General features: G+C 46.2%; 3 protein-coding genes across 4 annotated transcripts in view; 2 read left to right on the plus strand and 1 right to left on the minus strand.

Moving 5' to 3' along the window:
* The window catches only part of LOC138719451 (feather keratin-like), a 72080-nt gene that overhangs the window by 53501 nt on the left and 5705 nt on the right, over positions 1-12874 (minus strand). The gene's annotated exons all lie outside the window — the stretch shown is intronic.
* Positions 1-12874, plus strand: part of LOC138719462 (feather keratin-like) — a 101496-nt gene that overhangs the window by 34800 nt on the left and 53822 nt on the right. The window lies entirely within an intron of this gene.
* Positions 5407-11531, plus strand: LOC138719445 (gastrula zinc finger protein XlCGF57.1-like). Its single transcript, XM_069854786.1, has 2 exons — positions 5407-8970; positions 9532-11531. Exons 1-2 carry the CDS (start codon positions 8844-8846, stop codon positions 10713-10715), a joined length of 1311 nt encoding a protein of 436 aa, XP_069710887.1. The 5' UTR covers positions 5407-8843; the 3' UTR covers positions 10716-11531.

Here is a 12874-nt window from a genome sequence, read left to right on the forward strand (position 1 = left end):
TCAGTAGTCTGGTCTGGTAATTCCGGAATTCTGGTATTTCTGGTACTTTGTAGTTTTGTTCTGCTCTCAGTAATTTATACTTTCCTGTCTAGTTAATCCATTCTAAGCTGTTTGTGGTAAAAAGAGAAAAAAAAAAGAGAAAAAGGAAGAAAAAAAAAAACTAAAAAACCAGCAAAAAAAAAAAAAAAAAAAAAAAAGAAAAAACAAAACCTCAACCACAATGTCAATACCTAAGTCATCTCCATTAGGATGTATTTTGAGTCACTGGAAGGAGGGAGGATTTGGGCAGGATATGCAAAAAGGAAAGTTGATTGAATATTGTAATGTCTGGTGGACACAATATGAATTAGAAGACCAGGTTCATTGGCCAGAAAATGGGACTCTAGATTATAATACGATTTTTCAGTTAATGTTGTTTTGTAGACGAGAGGGAAAATGAGATGAAGTACCATATGTAGAACTGTTTTTTATTTTAAGGCGGAATGATGAATGGAAAAGAGCATGCGGACTAATGGTTGTCAGTGTAAAATCAAATGGGCAATGTGATGGTTGTGTGGCTGAGAAAAAGTGCATAAAATGTTTAGCAGTAGAAAATGCTTCACGACATCAGCAAGATGATGATTTTGATTTATTGATAACCCCCTCAGCCCCAGACCCCAGGGAGGGGGGATCGGGTAATGAGGGGAGGGACAGAAAGGGGGAGGATAGAAAATGCGAATATGAGGAGGAACAAATTTATCCAGGTACTCCGATCTCTCATCGAACGCGGCAAAGAGAAATCCAGGGGAGGGAGGCTGGACGTCAGCCATCTAAGGCATTACTAGCACCACTGCGTCAGGGGGTTGGAGCGGAGGGTCCAGTATATGTTAAAGTGCCTTTTACGCCAGGAGATTTGATGCTTTGGAAACAGTCTGCTGGAGTTTATCGAGAAAACCCAGATAAGGTAGCAAGGGTAGTAAAAATGATTCTAAAGACTCAAAATCCTAATTGAAATGATATTCAGGTGTTATTGGACACTTTGATGGATTCTACAGAAAAGGAGATGGTGTTGAGAACTGCCCGTGAGCGGGTCAGGGAAGATATTAGACAGGGTGTTGTCACTGGGACGGTTGATCAGAACTTTCCTCTTGAAGATCCCATGTGGGATTATAATACTATGGGAGGAATGAGGAATTTGAGAAGGTACCAGGAATGGGTAGTTGTTGGAATACAGAATGCTATGCCCAAAACAATTAATTGGTCAAAGCTGTATAGTGTTAAACAGGAGAAGACGGAGTCTCCCTCTGCATTTTTAGAGCGGTTGAAAGAAGTGGCTAGGAAATTCACTGATTTGGACGTGGAGACAGAACAGGCTAAAGCCCAGTTAGCTTTGATTTTCTTAGGACAGTCGCAAGATGATATTAGAAAGAAACTGCAAAAATTAGAGGGTGCGGAGTTGCGAGACTTAGATAGATTGCTGGAAGTTGCCTGGAAGGTGTACAACAATCGTGAAAAAGATAGTGCACAAAGGCAGCAACGGCACCTATTGGCGGTGATGCAAAGTAGAGGTCAGAATGAATTTGGGAACCGAGGTAGGGGAAGAGGAATGGTGCGCGGACGGGGAAGAGGATTTGGGCTCAATTATCCGGCCAGATTAGGGCTCAACCAGTGCGCGTACTGCAAGCAGGAAGGACACTGGAAAAATGAATGTCCACAAAGCATAAGACAGACAGGGAGTTCATTTAGAAATGCAGAGGCAGCAAAAATGATGGTTCTGGGAAATTATGGAAACCAAAGCTGACTAGATTTAGAAAGCAGTGAACCCCTAGTGAAAATAAAATTAGGAGGGGAAGAGGTGCAATTTTTGGTGGATACTGGCGCAACATATTCAGTTTTAAATGATTTATATGGAAAAATAGGAAACAAAACTACTACAATAGTGGGGGCCACAGGGAAAGAGGAAATACGGCCATTCATGCGACCCTTAGAGTTACGATTTGGGGGAAAGGAATTAACACATGAATTCTTATATGTACCCGACTGCCCGGTTCCTCTTCTGGGACGGGATTTGTTATCTAAACTAAATGCAAAAATCAGCTTTGAAAATGGAGAATTGATTATGCAAGTCCCAGAATCGAACGTAGGAAAGATTTTAGTAGTGAAGGAAAATCCCAAACCTCAGATACCCAAGAAGGTAGAAGAGGCAGTAATCCCTACAGTTTGGGAAACAAGTATACCAGGAAAATCAAAAACTGCTCAATCGGTAATAGTGGAGTTAAAAGAGGGAGCAAGGCCAGTACGAATAAAACAGTATCCCATAAAAATGGAAGCTCGATACGGAATAGTAGAAATCATTGAAAAATTTTTAAAATTTGGAATATTGGAGGAATGTGAGTCAGAATATAATACTCCGATCTTTCCAGTAAAGAAACCAAATGGGGAGTATAGGTTAGTACAAGATCTGAGGGCCATCAACAATATTACGAAAGATATACATCCAGTCGTAGCTAACCCATATACATTGTTGACATCTGTGAAGGAAAAATATAAATGGTTTACAGTAATTGATTTAAAAGATGCCTTCTTCTGCATTCCCCTTGACAAAGATAGTAGGAAACTTTTTGCTTTTGAGTGGGAAAACCCATATAATGGACGAAAAACGCAACTCACGTGGACGAGGCTCCCACAAGGATTCAAGAATAGCCCAACTCTTTTTGGAAACCAACTGGCGAAAGAATTGGAGATATAGACTACGCAAGGAAAAATTCAGGTACCAAGAACACAGTATCTTTTGTTACAATATGTAGATGACATATTCCTTGCAACAGAACAAGAATCATTATGCATACAAGTGACTATTGAGATTTTAAACCAACTGGGCCTAAATGGATACAAGGTTTCAAGAGAAAAAGCTCAAATTGCATGCACAACTGTATTGTATCTTGGATGTGAGATAACACAGGGACAACGAAGGTTAGGAACGGATCGTGTTAGAGCAATTTGTGCAATTCCAGAACCCCGGAACTTGCATGAACTGAGGACATTCTTGGGAATGGCAGGGTGGTGTAGGCTGTGGATAATGGACTATGGACTTATAGCAAAACCTCTGTATGAGGCACAAAAATTGCCTAATCTCATTTGGGAGGGACCTCAAAAGGAGGCCTTTAGGAAACTAAAAGAGGCCTTGACTAAGGCACCAGCATTGGGCTTACCGGATTTAACAAAGACTTTCCAGTTGTTTGTTCACGAAAGACAACGATTAGCACTGGGTGTCTTAACACAGAAATTAGGAAGCTGGAAACGACCAGTGGGATACTTCTCTAAACAGTTGGACCCCGTTAGTGCAGGTTGGCCATCCTGCCTGAGAGCCGTAGCAGCAACTGTAATTCTGATACAAGAAGCCAGAAAATTGACTCTAGGAAAAAACATTGAAGTTTATATACCTCACATGGTGTTAACAGTCTTAGAACAAAAAGGGGGGCATTGGCTTTCCCCTAGCCGAATGATGAAGTTCCAAGCCATACTCACTGAACAAGATGATGTAAGTTTGAAAACAACTAACCTGTTAAACCCAGCAGCCTTTTTAGGTGCAGCAACAGAAGATGGTCCTTTGGAACATGATTGCATAGAAGTCATAGAACACACATATGCAACGAGAGCGGACTTGAAAGATACTCCAATCGAACAGCCTGATCAAGAGCTCTTCACAGACGGGAGTAGCTTCGTGGAGAATGGAACGCGGTATGCAGGATATGCCGTGACCACACAGAGCATGGTAATAGAAGCACAGGCCCTACCGGTGGGGACCTCAGCACAACGGGCAGAAATAATAGCCCTCACAAAGGCATTAGAATTAGGCAAAGATAAACGAGTAAACATATGGACAGATTCAAAATATGCCTTTGGAGTAGTTCATGTACACGGAGCTTTATGGAAAGAACGAGGATTATTATCCTCGCAGGGAACCAATATAAAATACCAAAAAGAAATTTTAAACTTGATATCTGCTGTGCAATTACCGGAGCAGGTAGCGATCATGCATTGCAAGGCACATCAAGGAGGAGACTCTAAGGTGGCCGAAGGAAACGCATTGGCAGATCGAACAGCTCAACGGATAGCACGACAGGTACAGACGATGATGGCCTTGATACCTACCAAGGTAAGCCCTTTACAAGATTACCTGACACAGAAACCGAAATACTCGGAAGAGGACAAGAAATTGGCCAATTTAATGAAGGCAAACCTAAATTCTGAAGGATGGTACGTAACTACAACTGGACAAATAATTGTACCTCCTGTCATTATGCGGGCAATTCTACAGGCAGAACATCAAAAGTGCCATTGAGGAGCAGAAGCATTAGTGACTTATCTGAAACGAAGCATAATTTCGGCACAGATGTTAACAATGGCAAAATCTGTAAATTCAAAATGTGAACTTTGCTTGAGGAATAATCCTGTGGTTAGGAGGAGAGTAGAAATGGGACACATCAGAGTAGGCATGGAACCAGGAGATTATTGGCAAATAGACTTTGTAGAATTACCTAAAGCTCAAGGGTACAAATATTTGTTAGTTGGGGTCGACACTTTTTCTGGATGGCCAGAAGCCTTTCCCTGTCGCACCAATCAAGCCAAAGAAACAGTGAAATGGTTGTTGAGGGAAATTATCCCTAGGTTTGGGGTTCCCTTAGGTCTATCGTCTGATAGGGGCCCACACTTTGTAGCCACAATTGTACAAGAAGTAAGTAAGGCATTAGGAATTTCCTGGAGTCTCCATACCCCATGGAGACCACAATCTAGTGGACAAGTAGAAAAGATGAATCAGACGATAAAAAGACAGGTCAGTAAAATATGCCAAGAAGCTAAAATTCAATGGCCCCATGCATTACCAATAGCCCTTCTAAGAATAAGGATAAAGCCTAGGAGTGGGATGGGACTGAGTCCTTATGAAATCCTCTTTGGGAAACCATATGAGTCACCACAACCAAACCCAAACATGCATATTAAAGGACACCAAGATGTGTACAACTATGTGTTATCTCTTGGTAGAACTTTGACACAGCTACGAAGGGCCTTGATCTGGAACCGTCCGGTGTCATTAGAGAATTCAGTACATGAAATTGAACCGGGAGACCAGGTCTACGTCCGCGATTGGAGTGAAGAACCACTGAAGGAACGGTGGAATGGACCGTACCTGGTGCTGCTAACAACTTTCACTGCGGTAAAGGTAAAAGGAATAGACTCTTGGATCCACTACACACGAATGAAGAAGGCACCCAAGGACTGGAGAGTCGAAGTAGTCGGACCAACGAGACTGAAGTTGAAAAGCAAGTAAAATGTCGTACTTCGAGTACGGGACTTTGATTATAGTTTAGTCCTTGATACCTATAATAGGTGTCACATCTCTAAAAATCCCATATAGGAGAGAAACAAGCAAGTATACCATTGGACAAAATGCCATTCTGTCTTGCAGGTTTCAAAGTCATGTCCCAATGAAAAGGAAATTAATTCAGATTTTTTTGGGAAAAGGTGTCTGGAACTTGTGGAGCACCTGAAACAATCTATGATAGCAAAAATTCGGGGTTAGATGGTTACAAACAAGAACTACAAGGGACATGGAAACTTAAAGGGAAAGTATCGAACAAGTTTTATCCGCGAAATCCCATACGAGGTGAGACAAAACTGGAGCTGACGAATTTAACTTTGACTGACCAAGGAAAATATAGGTGTTTTGTGGGAGCAGGAAGTAATGTAGACTATGGAGAAAGAACACTGATAATAGATCCCCTTCAAGACCATGGAATAAAAGCAGGGCATACACATTATCCGGCTCCTCTGGGTAGTGAGGCACTTATTTACTGCCTCCTAGAGGACCCCCAGCCTGAGAAATTTAGATGGATAAAGGAAGGAAAAGCAGTTCTAAGTGATAAAAGACACTCAATAGAATTGAGACTGGGAGGAATATTAGTCCAGATTATTAAAGGGATAAAAAGATCCGACTTGGGAACTTACAGATGCCAGTATCAAAATGCTACTACCTTTGGATATAGCAAAATCAATATTACTGAATCCAGAGTGAAACGAGCCATAGAACTGACCCAGGCACCCCAGGAGATTTATGTTCAAAAGAAAGATGCTGAAGAAAATTTGATGATTGGGTTAATCAAGGATTTTGCTAGAATGCAAAATACAAGTAAGATTACAGCATGCTTGCCTTTACCAAAAACGGCTGGAAAACCGATAAGCTGGGGAATATTAACTTTCCCACTCCCAGAGGTAAAAGAAAATAAAACCGAATGTAAACAAATAATAACACCCATACAGGAAAAACAGAAAATAAGTATAAGAAGGGAGTGGAGAACTGCAGGAAGTCGAAGCGATTGTGAAAAATTACCAAACTATAAGTTCACACGTATCGGACGATTTAAAGATGTAGGATGGTGTTCATATAATGAAATAAAAGAAATAATGAGGGAAAGAAATACAATGGAATGGGTGTGCCAGAAAAGAAATGATACAGAACAAAATTGGGACACAGTTTGGTCAACAAGTATTTTACAAAAATTCCAATACGGAGGAGAAACATCTTGGTGTTTTAAATGGACAGGAAAACAAAGTAGTGACAAATTACCAGTAAATGGCCGGATCAGTAGAGATCCTATTGATAGCGTTCCATGGTAGAATTGTTCTAAAATTTTAGATTGTGACCTAGACCCTGAAGAGATCACCATACCTCCAGTTAAAATGGCTCTAATAGTGGGGTGTGCCTGTCGGGGATTTAAGGTCGGGGGAAAGGTAATACAAGTACCAGTTAATGGAATAGACTGTAAATATTCGACAGTACACAGTATGGGTAATTTTGTTTGGGCATCTAATAATGGAATTTGGACTACACATTTATCAATGGAGGGTCCAGTTAAAGAAATAACTCTGGGGTTGCCTACCCTGTGCCCAATTTGGAAGCGATCCCCCTTCAGAGGTAAATTGGAAACTTTACAAATTCGTGCTAAAAGAGACATAGAAAATGATATTAGAGACATAGATGACACTTGGCAGGAGCCTGAGACAGGAGTTAAAGTGGGATGGGCATTAGAATCCCTTTTTGCCCAAATAGCAACGTATCGTAATAGAGAAATGATTTACAAACTAATTGGACAAACTGAAAGATTGGCAAAAATAACAAAGAAGGGATTTCGAGATTTAAACTTGCAACTACAGACGACAACGAAAATGACTTTGCAGAACAGAATGGCATTAGACATGCTCTTGTTAAAAGAACATGGTGTCTGTGGATATCTCAAAGATCGAACTGATCACTGCTGTGTGCATATACCTAATGTCACAGCCGATGTGGAATATGATATCTCGCAATTGGGAAAAATAGAAGAAGAAGCTGAAAAAGAGAAAGAAGAAATTGGTCAAAATTGGGTTGGGGCATTATTTGATAGATTAGGCATCCATCTTACTGGCTGGATACACTCTCTCATTCAAACGTTATTCACACTTTTGCTTATATTCCTTACAATCTATCTGGTATATTTGTGTATCCAGAGAGAAATTACTCGCAAACAAAACTGGACACACAAAATTATTGGAGCAGTGACACGAGAATATCCACAGCACCCAATACCCCCATCAACTTACCAAGAAACAGTTACATAAAATGAAAATACTTGCTAAGATGAAGTATTTTCAAAGGGGGGAAATGCTAGGAAAGTTACACTTAAAGTAGAATAAAATACTGATCATCGACTAATCAGGAACTAAGACTGAATGTAAAATTTCATGATTCTGTTGATTCTTAACGTATCCTAGCAACAGACCCGAGGTGCTTGCTCAAAGGACCTCATGTAACAAATAGGATCCAGGTATGCTTAGGAAAAGTACGTACTAGCTACCCTACCCAAGTAGAACATACACCTGCAGCAGCCAAAAGACCATCATAAATCTTGTGAAGGACAGAAGAATAGGTTTCAGGAGGCAAGAAAGATATACCTGAGCGGTCAAGTGGAGATAAGTGCGGGTCCAGCCAAGAAAAACCGACGAGTTTGCCAAAAGAACAAGATGTAATAAAGACAATGCGAGGAAGACTACTTACTTCATCTGAGGAAGACTACTTACTTCATCAGGACGACCACCAGAGGGGGCTACGCAGGCGCAATAGAGACTGATGTCGCAATAAGGCGATGAAGTAACCTACCTATGCATATGTATTAGATAATGAAGTAACCTGTTGAATATACAATAGATTGCGAAACTTTTAGAGAATAAAAAGCGAACGCGATGTGACGGTCTTTGGAACCAGATTTGGGTGCGTACCCCTGGTTCCCGGGGCCTCGAAATAAAGCACCACATATAACCTCCTAGTGTGGTTATGTGTTTGTCATTCTGCTAACAGAGGCAGCTCTCCCCGGCCCCAGCCCCCTTAGGGACCCCCGCCAGAGCAGCGGGGGCTGCGCCCTCTCCCTCCCCCGCGCTGGAAGCCGCAGCCCCTGCGCCGCCTGCCCTTGACCCCCCCTTGCCGGAGCAGCCTGGACCCCGCGCCGCTGCCTCTCGCCGGGGAGACGGAGCCTCGCCCCGAGATCGCTCCGGCCAGAGGCAGCGGGGACGCTCCGGATGCCGCCCCACACGCCTGCCGAAAAGCACCTCGAGCCCTGCTGCTCGCACGAGAAGGAAGGGGGCCCAGAAAGACTCCCCGCCTCGCCTCCCCGCCACCCCCTCTGCCTGCAGCTCCAGCGCCGGAAAGAACCGACTGGAGGCGAAGCGTTTCCGTCGCACAATTGGTCTCTCCCCACGGGTTCCGCCTCTTCCTGGCGGGCTGGGACCGAGCCTCGCTAGTGCTGAGCCGGGCGTGCTTCTTGCTGCAGATGGCGGGGCCGTTCGAGGAGGTGGCCATCTACTTGTGCCGCGAGGAGTGGGCAGAGCTGACGGGCTGGCAGCGGCGGCTCTACCGGGAGGTGCTGCTGGACACCTACGAGATGGTCGCCTCGCTGGGTGAGGACTCTCTGCGGCTCTGCTGGGCTGGAGGGATGGGGTGGGGTGAGTTGGGATGGGGTGGGGTGGGATGGGATGGGATGGGATGGGATCCATTTTCAGTAGAAAGGCACCTACGGGGCTTCCTGGGTCCAAGTGCCTGAGCCCTTCAGGGATGAGCAGCTGTTAAATCACGGGATTATGGACATTGTCCAAATGCCTCTCCAAGCCTGACGGCCGTAGGGCCTTGAGCGGGTCTCTGGGAAGCTTGTTTTAGGGTTTGAGCCCCCTCTGGGAAGAAATGCTTCCCCGAGTCTGGTCTTAACCTCTCCTTTTGCCACTTTGAGCCCTTTGTTGGCGTCCTGTGTGCAGGAGAGCAGCGAAGGTGACGAGGGTGATGCGAGGGGAGGCTGTAGGCGCAGGGAAGGGAAGGGAGGATGAATGGTAGCCGGGTTGAATGTTGAGGGAGGAGTGGAGTGGGAGGAGACGTTTGGGCTGTGGCTGTTGGGGTTGTGGGTGCTGGGGGTTCATGCTACTTTCTGGGCAGCGTGACACAGGGTGCTTCTGTCTGTTCCCCAACAGGCTGGGTCACCATCAAGCCAGATATCATCTGCAAGCTGGAGCGAGGGCAGACGCCATGTGTGCCAGACCCCCCTGGGGCGCTGCAGAGGCACTGGAGCCCTGTGCCAGGCGTGTCCCAGGCGTCCGTGGGAAGGAGCAGGTCAAGCAGCAGGCACGGTGCGGGCTCACCTGAATGGGAGCTGAGTGGGAGTCGGGGGGACATATCAGTGCACGCTCACCTCCACGATGTGCTGGACCCTCAGCAGCTGGAGAACAACCCTTCCAAGTCCAACAAGAACTTCAGAAGCCGGACAGCCCTGGCCATGCAGAAGTGGAGCTACAGGGGCGAGTGCCCCTTTACCTGTGCTGACTGCGGGAAGAGCTTCAGACGCAAGGGCAACCTGACCGAACACCAACGCATCCACACTGGCGAGCGCCCCTTTGCCTGTGCCCATTGTGAAAAGAGGTTCAAAAAAAGGGCCAACCTCCTAACTCACCAGCGCATCCACACCGGTGAGCGGCCCTTTACCTGCACGGAGTGCAACAATACCTTCAGGCGCAAGAGTGACCTGATCAGTCACCAGCGCATTCACAAGGCCCAGCGGCCGTTTGCCTGTACTGACTGCCGAAAGAGCTTCAGGCACCAGAGCGCCCTGATCAAGCACCAGCGCATCCACACGGGTGAGCGCCCGTTTTCCTGCACAGAGTGCAACAAGACCTTCAGGGTCAAGAGTCACCTGATCAGTCACCAGCACATCCCCACGGGCCAGCGCCCCTTTGCCTGTGCTGACTGCAGAAAGAGCTTCTGCCACCAGAATTCCCTGACCAAGCACCAGCTCATCCATACAGGCACATGCCCCTTCACCTGTGCTGAGTGCGGAAATGGCTTCAGAGCGAAGAGCTCCCTGATCACTCATCAGCGCATCCACACGGGTGAGCGCCCCTTTGCCTGCACTGAATGCAACAGAAGCTTTGTCCAAAAGGGCCACTTGAACAGCCATCTGCGCATCCACACTGGCGAGCGCCCCTTTGCCTGCACCGACTGTGGCGAGAGCTTCAGCAGGAAGGGCACCTTAAACGTCCATCTGCGCATCCACACTGGCGAGCGCCCATTCACCTGCACCGACTGTGGCGAGAGCTTCAGCAGGAAGGGCTCTCTGATCAGGCACCAGCACATCCACACCAGTGAGCGTCCCTTGGCCTGAGCCACTGCAACCTCCACTTCTGAGGGACGCAAGCTGTAGTCAACCACCAGTGCATCCACACTAGGAAGAAGCCCTGGGAGTGTGGCGAGTGTGACAAGACCTACAGCCAGAATTAGAACGTGAATAAACAACCATGGGTGCAGCAGGGCCTGCGAGTGGTGCTGAGGGCGACAGACAGGAGGAGGATAGTCCTTCTCAGGCGAGGGGGTGGACAGAGGCCAGGTCCTTGCAGTGCGGCAGCTGCAAGGAGCAGTTAAAGGACGAGGGGCCCATGGTGGCTCATGAGTGCACCCCCAGCACTCCCAGCCTGCAGCTGCCTCCATAGCTCAGTGACCCCCGAATGTGCTGCTCAGCGTCTGGCTGAGACGCGGAATCGAACTTATCAACTCGGGAGAGTTATAAAGCAGGTTTGTTTTATTAGCAGTGCTGGGGTGCAAGGGGGTTCTCCTCCTAGCTTGCACACCGTATTCTGTAACAAGCAGCTACTTACTCCTTGGACGGTCTCCTTGCTCACTGAAGCACTACCGCACAGCTCTGGCTTGAGCACCCGGTGCTCCTGATAACACTTTCTTGTTTGGAAGGATGCCTTGTTTTGAAGAATGCCTTGTTTCATTTCCCACCTTTGTCTAGCCTGTTAGTAAAGTCTTCTACTTATTTAAAGGCTCCTTTCTGTATTGACGCTCTTCTTATTTTCTCAATTCTGTCTCCTGGCAAAGTTGATGTTTTTTCCATTGTTTGTAATCATTAATAGCCCCTTCAGTACAAGTTATTAAACATTTAGCTATAAAATGCAATAAAAGCCCTAAAATCATTAAAGCAACTATCAAAGCAAACAATTGTCTGAGGCAAAGAAAGTTAGGTAACCAAGAGGTGAGCTTTTCCCACAGTTCAGTAAAAGCAAAAGAATTACTGTCTTGTGCTGCTTCGTGTAAAACCTTGGTTTGTTTCCCAATGTCATCTATGGCTTTTGTCACCTTTCCGGATTGGTTAGTGTAGGTGCAGCAACTTGTGTTTATTAAGGTACATACTCCTCCCATTTGCACCGTTAATATCTCTAAACCCATTTGATTTTGTAAGACCGCTTTGCTCAGTGATGTCACTTCAGCTTGAATAGCTGTGAGGGCGTCTGCAGTGTCATTAGTTTTGATTTCCATTTCTGCTGAGGAATCTCATAAAATTATGAAATTGAGATGGCCTTTTGATGAGCGGATTACTCTTTCTCTTGGTTCTTATCCAGGGAGTTCTTAGGATTCCTTTCAGTTTTTATAGAATCACAGAATGACTAGGTTGGAAAAGACCCAGTAGATCATCAAGTCCAACGTTTCTTATCAGTCACTAAACCATGGCCCTCAGCAGCTCATCCAGGGAAGGTGACTCAACCACCTCCCTGGGCAGCCTGTTCCAGTGCCCAACGACCCTTTCCATGAAATGTTTTTTCCTGATTTCAAGACTGAACCTCTCCTGGTGCAGCTTGAGGCCCTACCCTATTATCGTGTCTCTAATCACTTAGGAGAAGAGACCAGCTCCCTCCTTTCCACAACCTGCTTTCAGGTAGTTGTAGAGAGCAATGAGGTCTCCCCTCAGCCTCCTCTTCGCCAGGCTAAACAACCCCAGCTCTCTTAGCCGCTCCTCGTAAGACTTGTTCTCCAGGCCCTTCACCAGCTTTGTCGCTCTTCGTTGGACTCGTTTGAGAGCCTCAACATCCTTCTTGTGGTGAGGGGCCCAGAACTGAACACAGGATTCAAGGAGCGGTCTCACCAGTGCTGAGTAGAAAGGCAGAGAAACCTCCCTGTGGCTGCTGGTCACGCTGTTTCTGATCCAAGCCAAGATGCCATTGGCCTTCTTGGCCACCTGGGCCCCTGCTGGCTCATGTTCAGTCGCTGTCAACCAACACCCCCAGGTCCCTCTCCTCCAGGCAGCTTTCTAGCCAGCCTTCTAGTCTGGAGCTGCACAGGGTTGTTGTGCCCCAAGTGCAGGACCCGGCACTTGGCCTTGTTAAACCTCCTGCCACCGGTCTCAGCCCAGCGGTCCAGCCTGTTCAGATCCCTCCAGCAGATCGACACTTCCACCCTGCTTAGTGTCATCTGCAAACTTGCTAAGGGTGCACTCGATGCCTTCATCCAGGTCATTGATAAAGACATTGAAGAGGGCTGGGCCCA

This window comes from Phaenicophaeus curvirostris, chromosome 3 (assembly GCF_032191515.1).
Source record: "Phaenicophaeus curvirostris isolate KB17595 chromosome 3, BPBGC_Pcur_1.0, whole genome shotgun sequence".
NCBI lineage: Eukaryota > Metazoa > Chordata > Aves > Cuculiformes > Cuculidae > Phaenicophaeus > Phaenicophaeus curvirostris.

What these genes read in the sequence shown, in the direction of transcription:
- LOC138719445 (XM_069854786.1), top strand. Translation starts at nt 8,844, where the DNA reads ATGGCGGGGCCGTTCGAGGAGGTGGCCATCTACTTGTGCCGCGAGGAG. An exon ending in CGAGATGGTCGCCTCGCTGG is followed by an intron (nt 8,971 to 9,531) that starts GTGAGGACTCTC and finishes GTTCCCCAACAG; the next exon opens with GCTGGGTCACCATCAAGCCA.